General features: G+C 34.6%; 2 protein-coding genes across 2 annotated transcripts; both read right to left on the bottom strand.

Moving 5' to 3' along the window:
- Positions 1 to 1,339: 1,339 nt before the first annotated feature.
- LOC131931489 (WSCD family member CG9164-like) lies at positions 1,340 to 7,872 on the bottom strand. The gene is made up of 6 exons (XM_059288302.1): positions 7,832 to 7,872; positions 7,581 to 7,709; positions 6,434 to 6,590; positions 5,613 to 5,855; positions 5,151 to 5,302; positions 1,340 to 1,516 (listed from the first exon to the last, which is right to left on the bottom strand). Exons 2-6 carry the CDS (start codon positions 7,695 to 7,697, stop codon positions 1,340 to 1,342), a joined length of 846 nt encoding a protein of 281 aa, XP_059144285.1. The 5' UTR covers positions 7,698 to 7,709; positions 7,832 to 7,872.
- A 1,634-nt stretch (positions 7,873 to 9,506) lies between these two features.
- Positions 9,507 to 15,936, bottom strand: LOC131931487 (WSCD family member CG9164-like). The gene is made up of 7 exons (XM_059288301.1): positions 15,852 to 15,936; positions 15,539 to 15,667; positions 14,077 to 14,233; positions 13,010 to 13,252; positions 12,118 to 12,269; positions 10,405 to 10,567; positions 9,507 to 9,640 (listed from the first exon to the last, which is right to left on the bottom strand). The coding sequence occupies exons 1-7, from the start codon at positions 15,858 to 15,860 to the stop codon at positions 9,507 to 9,509; spliced, it is 987 nt and encodes a 328-aa protein (XP_059144284.1). The 5' UTR covers positions 15,861 to 15,936.
- Between the last annotated feature and the right edge of the window lie 1,634 nt (positions 15,937 to 17,570).

Genomic DNA, 17,570 nt, shown 5'->3' with positions numbered 1-17,570 from the left:
TCCAGTCTTGTCGGTATCTTTAGAAATCATGTCCTCAATTTTATGGTCCTTGGGGCGTAATTAAATTAAGCTAATTACGGTCTCTAATTGCTAGTTTTTATGATTGCATCTGAAATTGTTAGGCGAAAGTAGCCTACATGCCAAATTTCAGATCTCTAGAGCAAGCAGAAGTGGGCTAATTTTCGATGTCAATTTTAACAACAAACATCCAAACAAACAAACAAACGCGAAGCTGAGTTAAGAAAAACGTGTTAAAAATGAGACGTTAAATGTTCATAACATTAAAATTTAATTGAAGAAATAAACACTTCACTCGGCAACTAAAAGTTTTGAAGGATGGATTTATTAACACGTGTACACGTTTTGAATGTTTAAATTGTTTCTGCAAAAATTGACCATGACGTCAAAGTCCACGCAAACACTAACCGTCCACTAACCATCCAGATGGCCTAACGCGGCTATAGTGGATGTTGCACTGACCCTCAACTTGATTGTCCTGGTCCAGATCCTCTCTGTTCTTGGTGTTGTCTGCCTTCTCGACTTCTAAAACCACGGGTACGGTGATAGCGTCAGCATCAAGCAATAGAAATTTGACTTGCGTTACTTGAGTTACTTGAGTTACTTGAGTTACTTGAGTTACTTGAGTTACTTGAGTTACTTGAGTTACTTGAGTTACTTGAGTTACTTGAGTTACTTGAGTTACTTGAGTTACTTGAGTTACTTGAGTTACTTGACTTATTCGACTTACTCGACTTACTCGACTTACTTGACGTACTTGAAATACTTGACTTACTTGACTTACTTGACTTACTTGACTTATTTGACTTACTTGACTTACTAATTAACTTACTTGACTTATTCCTTTGTGGCCCTTGAGGAACAAAATGGCTACAACAACACTTATCTATCAGAAACTGTTTTGAGCGACTGTCTTTATTCAAGCAATGCAATAACTTAAATAATCTCATCATTTGACGCGGATGCAATGTCGTACGAATTCAGATTTAGTAAAAAAAAAATCTTTATTTATAATTTATATATATGTACTTTTATGAACTTTTTATAACAAAAGAGTTAGCAAAATACAGCTTTTGTTTCTTACTCTCGAAACTTTAAATTTATACACGTGCTAATAAACACAAATCGTAAATACCTTGCGATATTTCCTCTTGTTATTTTTATTGTGTACACACAAAAAAGTGAAAACGTTATTTAAAAATGTAATTGTTATTAGCACAAGGCTCATCTAGAACAGCATACATTTAACAACTTGCAGCTACCTGGGATGTAGCCTAAAATGTATTTTTATCGAAGTGTTTTTTTTATTTGCTGCATAGATTTAGATTGCGGCACTTCGTTGTGAAGAAATGTTGTAGATGTTCAAAACGTGCTGAAAAACCGCTTCAGCTGATTGGTTATTGTGTATCACGTGAGGCAGATGAAGTGGTGACGTCGGTCGCCTCGTCACGTTACCGTTTGCGATGGCGCAGTTTAGTCGTTCCTCATCTATGTCCACCTGTGAACAATGTAAACGAGAGCCGTTACCTTCAGAGATGGAACATACAAATATATATATATATATATATATATATATATATATATATATATATATATATATATATATATATATAACGTTTAGTAAGCAGCTTATACACTGCATTGTCCAGGTTTAGGAAACATATTACTTTCCGAATTAACGCTAACCACAATCAAACGAAAACAAAACACTAAAACAAAAATAAAAATAAAAAGTAAAACAATCCAAACGCAAACACAAAAGCAAAAGGAAACCTAATCCCAAACAATTACGCAGAATGTAAACACAAACTTAAATGCAAACATAAACGCATAGTGCTGACAGTATAGCCGGGGGCTTCTGATTGCAACTTGCCGGGGTTCCGGCGGAACCGCCTGATTATACTTAGTAAACGACTAGAATAACCCATCTTAACCATATTCTATTGAACTCACTAAACTAAATGTAGGCACCATAGCACTCACAGAAAGGCCCGGGGTGACTATTAGCACCCTATCAGGGCGCCGGAGGACGACTAAGATACAATTTAGTGAACGAGTAGTTACCCTTTTTGTTCACTGCTTATCGCACTCATTCAAACAAACATATGCACCAAATCGCTCACAGGATAGCCCGGGGCGCAAATTGCACCTTGCCGGTGGGTAGGGCTGACACGCCCTATTCAGATTAGTGAACGACTATAATACTCCATCTTTTCTGCAAACGAAAAGATAAAAGTGAACATAGAGGACATTTAGGACCGGCTTCTAAACGTTTTTTTTTTTTATTAAACTTAATAATTATTAAACAGTATAATCAGTGTATAAAATAAATAAAAGGTGGTATTTAAAATATCCGTGTTTCACCTACCACATTGCCTAATCCACGCTAATTATATAATTGTGTTTTTTTCCATCATCAAAACAATCTAATAAAAAAGTATTTTTCCACCGATGGGTCTAAGGAAAGTAATTGTTTCGGTGATCTAACAAGGAGAGTTATTCAGCCTAAGGGTCTAACGGAAGTTATTTTTATAAACAGCTAGAAACTGAACGATATTTGAGGGTAATGCAGCATACCGCTAACTATCTATACTAGTTCAAGTAACACCCCTTGTTGCTTCTGCATATACAAAGCAATAGACGCAACACCACAAGCATTGCAACAATATAACTTTTATTGCACACCAAGCCGTTATGCAACCGCAATTACTCCCCCTTCTTTATCACGAAAAATATGTAATGCAGGAGGAAAAGGTAAGGAGCTAAGTCCACTCCCTACTTTTGTTCTCTATTTTGCAGTTAAGGCATCCACGCATACTAAATTTGAATTTGTTGATGCATTAAATTATTGAGAAATATTCATATGGAATCTACTCTGTCTTTATTCTAGCTGTTTTGTTCCCCAAACGGGAAACCATCGAGTAATTGCTGAGCTAGGCAGGAAGCCAGGACTGTTTCCCCTTACTTACACCTATGCCATAATTCCTTATTTTTCCAACTTATGCACCTTTTTTGCGCCGAATGTACTTTTTATAATAACTTTGACAAGTAGAGCCTACTCTGCTAATTGTAAATAAAGAACAAAAGCGCTTTCATATCCGCTTTGATCCTTTAAAGTATCAATCTTATATCCACATTTTTTATAAATCTAAAGAAAAACAAGCAAACATGGAACCATGCACCAGAGCTGTCTTCTTTATTTTAGTTTCTCCCCCTTCCCTCCGGTTCTATTATACCATTTATCGCATTCTCTATGTATCTATATGTTTCATATAAAGCCTAAACGTTAATTTTTGTAAGTGTTAATGTTGATTTTCAAAATAAAACGTAAAAAAAGAAAGAAAAAAGGACTGTGGTAAGTAATAGCTGTAAATGAGTAATGTGACGGATACTTATCCTTTTGAAAGAAATAAAGCTGTACCTTATAATTACTGTCCCGCCTTTCTAAAATAATGCTATATTTCAGGAAAATCTAAACCCCTACCTGAGCCAGACCAACATTGTACACTTTAACAATATGAGCATAAATTATAGACTTCACCTTTAAAAACCATAAACACAAAATATAGACACCTATCTTTATACTACTAAAACTCATGTTTGTTTACGTATTTGAATTTTTTTTTTTGTTTGTTTGTCTGTTTGGTTACAGGAGAGAATATGCACTATGTATAGAGTTGTACAATACGTAATTAGGTAGAGAATAATTTTCTTTTTCAACCAAACTGTTAATAACAAATTAATTTAAAGACGTTAATTAATTTATTGCTATATTTGTTAGTAGATTAAACACATTAATTATAAAAGTTCAGAAAAATGACTTTACTTATAGCAACGTCACTTGCTCAATTTACTTTTTATAACAATAATGGCGGCTTCGATCGAAGGTTTTGTTGCCCTTTTAAAAGGTTAACATATTATAAAGCTAATTTTCTGTCGGCTATATCTTTAACGATGCGTCCGTTTGCTCTTTTTATAAGTTTCCAATACTATTCTCAATTTTTAATGGCTCTTCTAATTTGAATATACAGTTATTTTCACTAGATCTAGAGGACAGCTATCGGAAGCAGAGAAAGTCAATCCTAGATCTAAAATATTATAAAATCTAGAATCTAGGTCAAACCAAAATAAGTGAAAAATTAAAAATCATTATAAAACAAAACTAAATTATTGAGGTTTTTTTATTAAACTATGTTAGTCCTTAAATATTTGAGATACCTCTTTGCTGTTTAGCTTCAATGATCACCTAATTTGAAATACTTGGGATTTATCTATCCAGGTTCTAGATCTAGAGTTACGGCAAAAACTAGCCTTCGTAAATTCTACATCTAGATCTAGAATTAACGTAAATTCTACATCTAGAATATAGATCTAAAATATACTAAACTATTTCAGGCCTTAATTATTTTTTATAAATCTTTGTTTGTTTAGCTATGGAATTGGTTAATGTGGGATACAATTTAATTTGAAATAATACCAGGCACCAAAAAGTTGATGACTGCAAAGCGACTGGTAAAATGGGAGACTATTCGCGTAAATGAAGTTTCTTACGCAGATTATAAGTTAAATATAAGTAAATTCCTCCCAGATACTACTAGCTAGAATGCTAAAATGTTAGTGTATTAGGTTACCATGCGTGTGGCTCGTGTTCGAGACACATCGTGTCAATGTTAATTATTTTTGTTTTTTCAATTTCTTTTTTTTTAGATGTGAATGATTAAGTTGCTTATCGGACTTGGTGGGACACAGGGCAGGTGAAGTAGAGTGCACCAGTTTCAGTGTCCTCAGCATAATAATATAAAGGGATAGTGTTAAGAGACATGCTCGGCGGGACTCTTTTTTTAAACGATAAAAATATAAAAACATGTTGTCTGAGACTTGTCGGGACACTGGGCAGGTGACGTTAGCATATTTAGGGATAGTGTGGTCAGATCCATGCTCATTGAAAATCGTTTCTTTTAAAGACAAAAACGTCTGATGTGGGACGTCTTTTTGATTGTGTGGTCTGGTTATTTTGTGATGATATGTGACAGACGTAATGTTATTTATGGATGACCCCCGAAACCCTCAGTTATCTAATGACAACGGGTAGTCAAGTCACCTTTAAAAATGTACACAAATATAGATTTCACCTTTAAAAACGAGAGTATTTCTCTCAACTTGACACTGGTCTGCTGGACAAGATCCTTATACATAACGACCAGGAGAGGTCGCCTGTAGGTCTGCCAAAATTCATGGAATCGAACCCAGTACAGCTGGTGTTCAGTATAATACACTGGCCAGTCTGCAATGAAGCGAGCATGCATTTTTAATAAATCTTGACTCAAGTACTAAGTTTCAAAACATTCGGTCAATTAGAAGTGGTCAAAATTTCGCTCGCCAGTTTCAACCTGTAACTGACAAAAGCAAGACAAATGCCAAAAGAAGAATGTTAAATAAAAAAAGAAAACTGTAATAAAAACACACAATCATTTAATGACCCTTGTCTAGGGGTATGCTTAAAGTTGAATGGAACTGAGATAGACGCACTGTTATGGTTAGTGTCTTCCACCCAAGAGTCGAGAGTGCTAAAACTTGGCAGAAATTTTACCTACACTTTTCAATAGTATCTTTTGTAGCATTTAATTTTCTTCGTCCGCTGTATTTTCTGTTAAACTCGGCTTTGATGGCTTCGTAAGGTTGGCGGATAAGCAGCACAGCTTTTTCGTATCGTTTAAGTGTAGCGGCGTCACATTTGTGAGTTTTGACGAGAATTGTCGACGAATTAGCAACTCCTTCGCCAAGAAATCCAAGCATTCGTAGCTTTTTGCTGTTGTATTCACTTCCGGTAAAAATACCTTTTAGAGAGAGTGTGTGTTTGTTATAGTGAGAATGTGATTGAACAAGATGATAAGTGAATTATATATATATATATATATATATATATATATATATATATATATATATATATATATATATATATATATATTGGTGCTTGATTTATGTTCATTGCTGAAATAAGTTCTAAAACAGTTAATGACCAAATCACTTTATTTAGAGGTTAGACATATTTAAAAAAAACAATCGAATCCGGGTTCAAGTCAGTAGACCGTCCCTGACTCCACCCAACTCTGATGGGTACCTAACTCACGTTAGGGAAAGTAAAGGCGTCTGGGCATAGTGTTGACCACACTATCTCTTCATATGCCGAGGTCACAGAAAACAGTGAACTCTACTTCACTTGCTCTATAGACCGTCAGGTTTGAAAAGGGAACTTTACTTTTTTACTTATCTCCACTGGAGTCAGTTTTCGACAACTCATTTTTGTGAGTAGGCCAACAATTTATGCTTCTTCTACGTATGAGCTTTATGTTAAAGGGCTTTGATTTATTTCTGCGAATTAGTAATCTCAGGTTTTTAAGGGGATTTGTTTTACCTGTAGCCTCTTGAATAAGAAACCTGAGCCAGGTGTTTCCGGAGCCTGGGAAACTCACAAGTGCTGTTGCAGGAAAATTTCTCACTGAAAAACTCATGGGTCCACATGAATTCTGGTCTTTCTTAAAAAGTTCTAGAGGCGGTGATATAGATTCTTCCTGGGAAATAAATAATAATTTAGATCACAATGATAAAAGAACATTATTATCTTTTTTGCGCCGTCTTATAATTTGTACCGCGAACTAGTATATCATCCTCAAAATGTGGTATATTACAGATGTAGCTGTTAGCTAATTTAGAAGTTAAAAATTAATTTACATACATTTATATTGAAACAGACTATTGCTATTTGCTTTCATTTAAATTATTGAAGTTTCCATTTTTCTTTTTATTTCTTTTCTCTGAATTATGATATTTTAAAATGATTTCTTATTACCAATTTGTAGTATATTTTCAAAAGTCGTTTTGTAAATTGTTTTATTTGTTTTTGGTTTATTAAAATGTTGTGTGACATGTAATCTATTTTTAGACAAGCGTTCAATACTACCCTTAATTAATACACTTCTTTTAATGACTAGCTAGTAATTTAAAAGAAATACTGGTTTTATTATCGGTGAGGATCACATTTCAAACCTGTTAAGGCATGGTATATGCTTTATGCTAATCCGCATTTACCTTCACTAACATGAGTCAGGTAGTAGAGCGTAGGGCACTAGACTGTTAACCCGAAAGTCTAGTATTCGACTCAGTAGAACGTCCCTAGTTCGCCTTGCTCTGAGGGGTAACTAACTAAAGTTTGGTAAAGTTTGCTGGACATAATGCTGACCATACTATCCTTTTGTATGCCGAGGTCACAGAAACAGGACGCGTTTTATCTTTCACTGTCCCTTTAAATAACTTAACAATATTAGTTCAATAAGTCTGCAAAACCAGGTATCAGTCTATTTTTTAACCTTGTCAGTGTAGTTCAGTAATGCGGGTTAGAACAAACTTTCTAAATTAATTTGTTCTTCGACCCCTGGGGTGAGACCCTGGAGAATCCGCATCACAGACTTTACCTAGCTGTAACTTTATATAATAAATATCTTACTTAACTTATTTTAACAACGATAAAATAGATACTAAATTATAGGCCTATAGCAACTTACATGCATCACCTGGACAATGACAAATCCACCTAACACTGCGAAAACAACAACAGGTAACACGACCGTTTTCTTACACAGGATGCGCACACATCCAATATGTTTACAACATGGCTTCATTGGCTGTATTACCTACATCAAGAATTGATTCATTGTCAAAAACTTACTATTTATGTTATTGTATGTCTATAATGTTAAGATAAATTAGCTGACATAAAATAGCAGCGAATGAAAAAAAAAATATTTTACATTACCGAATGAAAAGAACAATAACTCTTGCATCGTACACTGCACATTTTACAAGAATGCTTATCCTTTTTAGTTTTTTATACTCGTCAAGAGACTAAATTAAAACACGCAAATGTCCATAACCACGTACAGATTTTTTGATCAAGTTAGATCATTCAGGTTTTTATGAAGGGCACAGGCGGTAACGGTATGATTATGTGTTGACAAATCAATAGAAATATCAATCCAAAACGAGACGAAACGCGATATCTTAAACCGCATGACACAATTGTGTAAACACAAAGTTTAAGATCGTCTTTCAACTACTCAACAAACTGCCGGACCACCAGGTATTTTACTTAAATTTGTGTCGGAATATTGCATTTTGGAATGGGGTTTTGGTAAATTGCTTGACATGGACCCCAACTTTCAAGCGCCTTATTAAGGTCGTTCCTCTAATCGCTTGATTATGACATCCAGTTTATTTTTTCGCAAGATTGCGATCCATTCTTCATATTCCATTTACTATAAAGTTAGAGGTGTAAAAAGGTGAAAACAGCAAAAAAAGGCGAATTATTCAGCAAACAGCACGTTTTCTATACGAAAACGTAATCACCAAAATTGTGTATTGAAGTATCAGCTTGTTTACATAACCAGGTCTTAAACAACTTATCTATTTCATTAACATTTAATCAATAAAACCAGCAAGCAAAATATATGTAACTAATTTTTAACCCACTCAACATACATATATTAAACTCTCTTTCTTTTATGATACAGCTTGCTATCGATAAATCAATAAATTGCATACATTAAACTCTAACGAATCAGTTCATGATAGAGCTATACGCTTACTATAGATACATCGACAAAAAAAATATCATAAGATGACATTAACCTAAAATTCTGGACAGATTTTTTGTTGTCGGGATCGTATGCAGTATTAAAGCAATAAATGTCTAGAGTTTGAAGAGGCTTTTGTCAAATGTGTCATGTGTGTTAAAAATACCAAGCTGATGAAGAACATCGGTCCAGGGATGTGTTTTACAATTTTTATTTACGAAGTTAGCTTAAGTTATCGTACAAATACATTTTATATATTTATTAGCCGGCCTGGCACTGTCTTCTGTGAGAAACCTATCAGTAAAAAACCCTGACATGTGCATAAACCCGGCTTAGCCCGGTTTTAGGAACTACAAACTTTTTCAATTAAATGTCTAAATGCAAATATGGACGTTTGAGAAAAAGATACATAACCCTTAATCCAACTCTAAACTTAACCCTAACTTCAACCATCAAAAAACCATAACCATAACTAGCTCTTTTACATTTTACAAAATAATTAAATATAATTTACACAGGACAATAATTGTCTAGTTATTCTTCCGAAGTCGTTAAAATTCATTTATCAATAGTGTTAATTATAATATGGCTGTCTTTTTGTTAACCGTTTAAACGCAAGAATCAATATTGCATTTTACATTAATGTAACCGCTAAACTTTGCTTGAGAAATAAATGCTACCGTAAATGTTCGTAATGGTAAATTTAATTAGAAAAAATATCAATATTACTCTGTAAATGTTCATAACAAAAGCAATTAGTAAGTACTGTAAAAAGTTGTATAGGATGGATTAATTAATATGTGTACACGTTTAATATGTTTAAAATCTATTCCGCAAAAAGTGACCGGTAACATGGCGTCAAGGTCTAAGCCCAAATTGACCGTCCAGACGGCCAACTTTGGTGCTGAGCGTAGCTCTCATGAAAGGAGTGTCATGGTCCAGATCCTCTCTGTTCTTGGCGTTGTCTGCAACGTCATCAGCTTGCTCAACTTCTAAAACCATGGGTACGGTGATAGCGTCAGCATCAAGCAATACAAATTTGACTTGAGTTACTTGACTTACTTGACTTACTTGACTTACTTGACTTACTTGACTTACTTGACTTACTTGACTTACTTGACTTACTAGACTTACTTGACTTACTTGACTTACTTGATTTACTTGACTTACTTGACTTACTTGACTTGCTTGGCTTACTTGTATTAATTGTATTACTTGATTTATTTCTTAGAGGCCGCTGATAAACATTGGGCTGCAACAGCACTGATATATCGCACTTGGATATTGGCGGCGGTGTTATTAAACAAAACAATAACTTGAATAATGTCATCACTTTACTCAGGTGCATGATGCATATGTTGTATTATTCAGACACAATGATAAATAAAGTAAATGATTATTAATATATGTACTTTTTATTTATTTTTTCTAACAAAAGAGTATGCAAGATACACTTTGGTGTTATTTACTATCAAAATTATAATTTCAAACAAGTGAAAATAAATACGAATCGTGAATACTTTGTATTGTTTCCTCTGGTTAATTGTATAGCATATATGAAAATGAATGAAATGCTTTTTATATTGATTGATATGTGCACAAGGCTTATCAATAGCTACCTGGGACATAACCTAAAAAGTTTTTTTCATTAGTGTGTATTTTATTTGTTGCCTAGATTTAGATTGCGACGATTGTAAAATTTTTTCATGAAATTGTGTTTAATTTTATTTTTTTGCCTAGGTTTCGATTGCTTCACTTGGTGGTGAAGAAATGTTGAAGACGTTAATAACATGCTGGAAAACGGCCTCAGCTGATTGGTTATTGTTTATCATGTGAGGCAGATGCAGTAGTGACGTCGGTCGCCGCGTCGCGTTACCGTTTGCGATGGCGCAGTTTAGTCGTTCCTCATGAATATGTACCTGTGAAAAATTTTAAGAAGAGTTGTTATGGGTGCAGGGACGGAGCTTGTAATATATCTATTTATTTATATCTATATCTATATTTATATAATTATATATATATGTACATATATAGATATATTTAGCGCTTCTGTCTGCGTTGTTTCATAATTGTTCCTAGGGTTTGCCTAACTCTGCGTAACGTTGTGCATTTCTGATATATGTCGTTGTATTTCGTGTATGTTCTGTTAACATATGTGACATGTTGTATAGAATCATGTGTTGTTATGAACTGGTAAAAGGGGAGACCCTGCGATTATTCCTCCGATTCAACGTGTACAAGAAAACTACAATCGCAGAAATGGCAGCTTACTACTAAGTATAAAATCCCCCCCCCCCCCCTCTACGAAGACTATACGGCAGGGAACGAGCACACAACCCACCAAGCCAAGCGAAGACCAAGACGTTATGCAGTTAAGGATTAATGAAGGACATTTATAAATAAAACGTGACAGACTACATCAACAAACTAGCAAAACCCGTGGAATGTTTAACTCATGCGACCGACTTGTACCATCGACGTAGGGGATATGAACTTATGGACCACGAGGCGACGAATACAAGACTGAAAGGGACACAATAAAGAAATGGACACACTCTAATCTAGTTTTAGTAGCACCCCTTGTTTCCTCTGCATATACAAAGCAATAAACGCAACACCACAAGCATTATAACAGTATAACCTTCAGAGGCGCACCAAGCCGTCATGCGACCTAAGTACTGCCACTTTCTTAATGACGAAAAAATATAATATAGGACAATGTAAGGAGCTACGTCCTGTCTATTATTTTGTTCTCAATTTTACAGTTAAGACACCCACGATTACTATTTGATTTTGTTGATGGATTAAAATATTAAGAACTAATCATATGTAATCTACTCGGTCTTTTTTCTATGCAGTATGTTCCCCAAAAGGGAAGCCAACAAGTAATTGCAAGCAGGAAGTCAGGCCTATCTCCCTTTATTTACACCTAAACCATTTTTGCGCCTAAGGTAATCTTCGTAAAAACTTTGACAACTAGAGCCTACTCTTCAGCTCGAAAAAAAAAATTGCACTTTCATATCCGCTTTGATTCTTTTAAAGTATCCACCTCACTACCCCCTCCCCTTCCCATTTTTACTAAGACGCAAGAAAAACAAACAAGCAAACCTGGAACCTAACATGACACCAGAGCTATCTTATTTATTTTAGTTTCTCTCCCTCCCCCCAACATTCTCTTATACAATGTATCACGTTTCTCTATATTTCCTGTGTTTCGACACACATTCTAATTATAAAATGATCTGATAGTAGCTGGTTTCTATAAATTATTTTCATCCTAAAGTCTTGGGCATATCGAGGTAAAATATGAACTACACTTTATCTTCCTATTTTATTTTAAACACCAAACTTAGCCATTAATTTTAAAAATAAATAAATTTTGAAAATAAATAAAGACATCACATCTAAAAACAATAAACACAAATATCGACATCACCTTTAAAAAGTTGTACACAAATATAGATTTCACCTTTAAAAATGTGAGTATTTCTCTCAACTTGACATTAGTCTGCTGTACAAGATCCTTATACATAACGACCAGCAGAGGTCGCCTGTACGCCTGCCAAACTTCATGGAATCGAACCCAGTACATCTGGTGTTTAGAATAATACTCTGGCCAGTCTGCAAAGAAGAGAGCATGAACATATTTTAACTATATATGGCTTCGTCACATTGCATTGTTTTTAAATCTTGACCCAGGTACTAAGTTTTAAGGAATCTGTTAGTTAGTTCTTGTTGAAATTTCGCTCGTTAGATTCAGTCTATAATTGACAAAAGCAAGACACAATCCAAATAAAAAACTAGTAATAAAAAACATTCATTCATTAACCCTAGTCTCGGGTTATGCTTAAAGTTGAATGCAACTGAGATAGAAGCTCCGTTAAGGGCGATCAAAGTGAAATAGATTTAACCAAGAGATAATCTAGAGACATAATTGTACCCAGATGACTCATCAGTAGCCACATCCCATGCAGGCTGTATGGAATTCATGTTTTCTGAAATATCTGAATCCGGTAGCGTCACAAAGTGGTTGGGATTGGGGTGGGGCAGCATAAAAAATAGAATAATGGTAGAAATAACTGTAAAAAACAATTGTATATCCAGTTAAACAGTAGGGGTTAGGTGGCGCAACTATCACGTTTTGACGCCAGTATAGCTCAACAAAAATCCTAAAAGTAACTCTAGTAGAATACTATCATCCATACAACTATACTTTGTACCGACCTACCAAATTTTAAAAGAAGCAAAATGAAATAAATAGTAATTTAAAACTCAATAGCATCAACGTTGAGTCTGGCTTAAAATATTGAACTTCAGCTAAAGAATTAAGAGTGCATAAACTTAGCTGTAATTTTACCTACACTTTTCAAGACTCTCGATTTTATCTTCTGATGTGTTTCCTCCGTTGCATTTTCTGTTAAACTCGGCTTTGATGGCTTCGTAAGGATGGCGGATAAGCAGCACAGCTTTTTCGTATCGTTTAAGTGTAGCGGCGTCACATTTGTGAGTTTTGACGAGAATTGTCGACGAATTAGCCACTCCTTCGCCAAGAAATCCATGCGTGCGTAGCTTTTTGTCGTTGTATTCACTTCCGGTAAAGATACCTTTCAGAGAGAGAGAGAGAGAGAGAAAGAGGGGGGGGGGTGATGTGTGAGAGAGTGCGAGAGTGAGAATGTGAGTGAGCAAGATGGTGTGTGAATATATATATATATATATATATATATATATATATATATATATATATGAATCGGTGCTTGATTTAAGTTCAATGTTGAAATGAGTTATAAAATCGTGTATACCCATATTACTTTATTTAATTGCTAGACACAATTTAAAAAAAAAATCTGCTGTTAGTCATTTTTTTAAAACTAGAAGAGCTATTTGAATAAATAGATTAAATTATCAGCCAAAATCAACAATGACGGTATCAGCTTTTTCCATGATGTCGTCGATGGATGGAAAAGTATTGCTGACGTAGGAGAAACGAATTACAACTGGCGTCCGAATAGAGTGCATGGGGGGTGGAATCGGCGTAATTTTTAAACGACAGCACTTACGCACTGATCTGTATAAATATTATAATTGTTGGCTGAGGGCTCTGACTATCAAGAGTTAATGTTTAGGGTTTAGAATGGTTGGTTGAGGGTTGTGACTATCAAGGTTTTAGAGGGGTTAGTTGAGGAAGCTGAGTTTCTCGATTTCAGAGCAGTGCTTCTTTCAGACATCTTTTTTTCTAAAGTGGAAGAGAACTTAAAAACTCTAGGATCAAATGGCCTAGTTTTGGGCCTCGACCCGCTGAAGCACTTGGCCCTACCATACGTTTAGTCTGGTAACAATTTATTTTCAAGAAATGTAAAGCAACGTTCTAATATTTATCGGTCTCTTAAACTAAAAAAAAAATTTGTGGGGGGAAGGGGATGCGTTTTACCTGTAGCCTCTTGAATAAGAAACCTGAGCCAGGTGTTTCCGGAGCCTGGGAAACTCACAAGTGTTGTTGCAGGAAAATCCCTCGCTGAAAGACTCACTGGTCCGCATGATTTCTGATCTTTCTTAGAAAGTTCTAGTGGCTGTGATATAGATTCTTCCTATGAGATATTTGTTAATTAAGATAATAAAAATAAAATAACATATTTATTCTGTTCTCGCCAATTTATCATTACCGCGAACTAGTATATCATCCAGAAATGTGGGATTTTACAGTGGTAGATTTTATTTAATTTAAAATTTTAAAAATTAAATTATATCCCTTCATATGGAACATACTATTTGTTTTTGCTTTCATTTTATTTCATTAGCTTTCAATTTTTATTTATCCGTATTTTAAAAATGATTTCTTGTTACTAATTTGTAGTATTTCATAACTCTTTTTGAAAATCTTCGTGTTTGTTATTTATTGTTACATTGTATGACGTGTAATTCATTTCTTAGACAAGCGTTTAAGTCTACCATTAAATAATAGGCCTACTCTTCTTTTAATGGCTAGCTGGTAATTTAAAAGAAATTCTGCTTTGATTATAGGTGAGGATAACCTTTCAGACCTGTGACGGCATGGCTTATGCACTATTGCAAGCCGAATTTACTTTTACTAACATAAGTCAATTAGTAGAGGATAACTTAGCAGAAGAGCGCTGGACTACAAACCCACAACTCTCGTGTTCAACTCCGGGTTAATGTCAATAGAATGACCCCTAGTATACCTTGCTCTGACGGGTACCTAACTAAAGTTTGTAAAAATAAAGGCAGCTGGACATAATGCTACCATACTATCCCTTTGTATGCCAAGTTCACAGAAACAGGACGCGTTTTATCTGTCGATGTCCCTTTAAATCGCTTAACAATTTTAGTTCAGTAAGTCTGCGAAACCAAGTAGCAGTCTATTTTCTTAACTTCGTTAATTTAGTTATGCAGGTCAGAACAAACTTTCTAATTTAATTTGGTCTTCAACCCCTGGGGTGAACCTCTTGGGAAGTCGCGACACAGTCCTTTCCGAGCTACGTACCTGAAGCTATAACGTTACGAAAAAAAAAATCTTACTTAAATTATTTTAACAACGATAAAATAAATACTTCTTCTTCTTCGTTTTTAATTTTAGTGTTGGATCCCCTCCAACACAGTTAAGTGTCAACTGGTTATGCACCATTGACTCCGATTTCAGCCTGCTTTTCTTTTTGGATTTTCTTCCATAGCCGCCTTTGTCCAACCATGAACAAACTTAAAGGCGGCAGTTGTTTGATTTTGGATTTGTTTCTACTAGAAGAATGACTGTCCCCAGCTAACGAGCCTCTTCTTCCCGAGAGTTCCAACTCGAGACTTTTTAGCAACCACACGCTTTACAGACTCAACTACGCCGACCCATAAACAGATACTAAGATATAGGTATTGTAACTTACATGCATCACCTGGACAAAGACAAGACCACCTAACACTGCGAAAACAACAACAGGTAAGGCGACCGTTTTCTTACACAGGATGCGTAAACATCCAATATGTTTGAAGCATGTCTTCTTTAGCTGTTTTACCTACATCAAAAATTGCTTATTTGTCAAAAACTAATGCTCTAAAATATGTATATCTTTTACTTTTAATTGCATACATGATTTAGGTAATTGTATGTTTATAATTTTAAGAAAAATTAGACCGACATAAGACTGGAAAATAATTTTACATCGTCGAATAAAAATAACAATAACTCTTGCATCTTACACTGAACATTTTACGAGAATGCTTATTCTTTCTTGTTATTCATACTCGCCAAGAGGCTAAATTAAAACACGCAAATGTCCATAACCACGTACAGATTTTTTGATCAAGTTAGGGCTACTAGTTTTTATAAGGGGCAAGAGCGGTAAAAGGTGTGATTATCTGTTGACAAATCAATTGATATATCAATCCAAAACGGGGTGAAACGCGAACTTTGTGAACCGAACGACACGATTTTGTAAACTCTATGTTTGAGACCGCCATTCGTCCACTAATCAAACTGCCTGACCCCCAGGTATTTTACTTAGTTCTGTGGAACATTGCATTTTGGAATGGGGTTTAGCTAATTTGCTTGACCTGCACTCCCATTTTTCTGTCATACTTAAGTAGATTATCCGTTTATTATTCTTTATATTCCGTTTACCATAATATTGGGGGGTGTAAAAGGAGCAAACTGTTTAAATACATCTTATTTATTCAGCAAACAGCACTTTCGGTATAAGAAAACGTAAAAACCAAAATTTTGTATTGAAGTATCAGCTTATTTACATAACCAGGTCTTTAAACAACTTATCCATTTCATTAACATTTAACCAATAAAACCAGCCAGCAAAATTAATATACCTAATTTTTAACCCACTCAATATAAATAATTTAAACTCTAACTCTTTTTTATGATACAGCTTGCTATCGATAAATAAATAAAATGCGTACTTTAAACTATAACTAATAAGTTCATGATACAGCTTTATGATTACTATAGATACATAAAAAATATTTAGGGATGACATTAACCTATAATTCTGGAAAAATCTTTTTTGATGACGGGACCTTACACTTAATTAAAGCAATAAATGACTAGAGTTTTATGAGGCTTTCGTCAAATGAGAAATAGGTGTTGACCAACAGTGTGAAAGGTCACTTACACACCGAGCTGTTAAAGAAAACGAGCCGACCCGCGGCATATCATACGCCGCTATTTAGTTGTTGTTTTTTTTACTTTTCAGTTATTCATAATTTGTGAATTCGACACTACCAACGCTGCCACTGAAAATATTTCTTTAAAACATTATAAGTAGCTCGTTAAGTGCGATAACCCCCCCCCCTCCTTAACCCCCCCCCTTTCCGTTAAAGTAAACTCCACTTAGTTACCCCCCCCCCCCCCACTAAGTTTAAAATAATTTCAAACTAAATTATCTGCCCCTAATAGTCGTCACTAAACCCGGATCTGTAAACATTTAGAGTGAACCACAGCTCACCAAACCATGTAGGGGTGGGGATGGTAGGGAGCGCGTTTGCAGCTTGTTTTCTAGCGTCTCCCAGAAGAGAATTATATATATAGATGGGTCAGGGATTTTTTTCATTTACGAAGTTAGATTAAGTTAACAAATACATACAAGTACAAATACATCAAATATATAAAGTTCAATTCTGTATGTTTGTTTGTAAAATGCTTGTAAAATTTTGTCGTGGATACTTGGATGGATTTAAGTGTTAGATTATTATAGTGCTCATGGTCTAAATTTATGAGTTAAAAAATTACTATTGAAAGTCTTTAAAAACAATTTTCATTTCATATACTTAGAATAATAATTTTCAATTATAAACATTACATAAAATTACAAAAAAATGTATCAACGTTTATAAAATTTCTAAAATTGTGTCTGAAAAGTATTTGCATTTTGTCCTTTAGTTCTCATAACGTCCCTTGATTTGGAAAAC

Source organism: Physella acuta, unplaced genomic scaffold (assembly GCF_028476545.2).
Source record: "Physella acuta isolate Inbredline_101_S28 unplaced genomic scaffold, ASM2847654v3 ptg001979l, whole genome shotgun sequence".
NCBI classification, from domain to species: domain Eukaryota; kingdom Metazoa; phylum Mollusca; class Gastropoda; family Physidae; genus Physella; species Physella acuta.
Note: the sequence above shows the minus strand (reverse complement) of the source record. Positions and strands in the feature narration are given on the sequence as shown.

Coding starts and splice junctions, on each gene's coding strand:
- LOC131931489 (XM_059288302.1), bottom strand. CDS start 7,697: ATGAAGCCATGTTGTAAACATATTGGATGTGTGCGCATCCTGTGTAAG. Junction 6,591..7,580: donor TCATTGTCCAGGTGATGCAT/GTAAGTTGCTAT, acceptor TTTATTTCCCAG/GAAGAATCTATATCACCGCC. Junction 5,303..5,612: donor AAAAGATACTATTGAAAAGT/GTAGGTAAAATT, acceptor GCTTCATTGCAG/ACTGGCCAGTGTATTATACT.
- LOC131931487 (XM_059288301.1), bottom strand. Junction 14,234..15,538: donor TCTTTGTCCAGGTGATGCAT/GTAAGTTACAAT, acceptor AATATCTCATAG/GAAGAATCTATATCACAGCC. Junction 9,641..10,404: donor CAACATTTCTTCACCACCAA/GTGAAGCAATCG, acceptor CCATGGTTTTAG/AAGTTGAGCAAGCTGATGAC.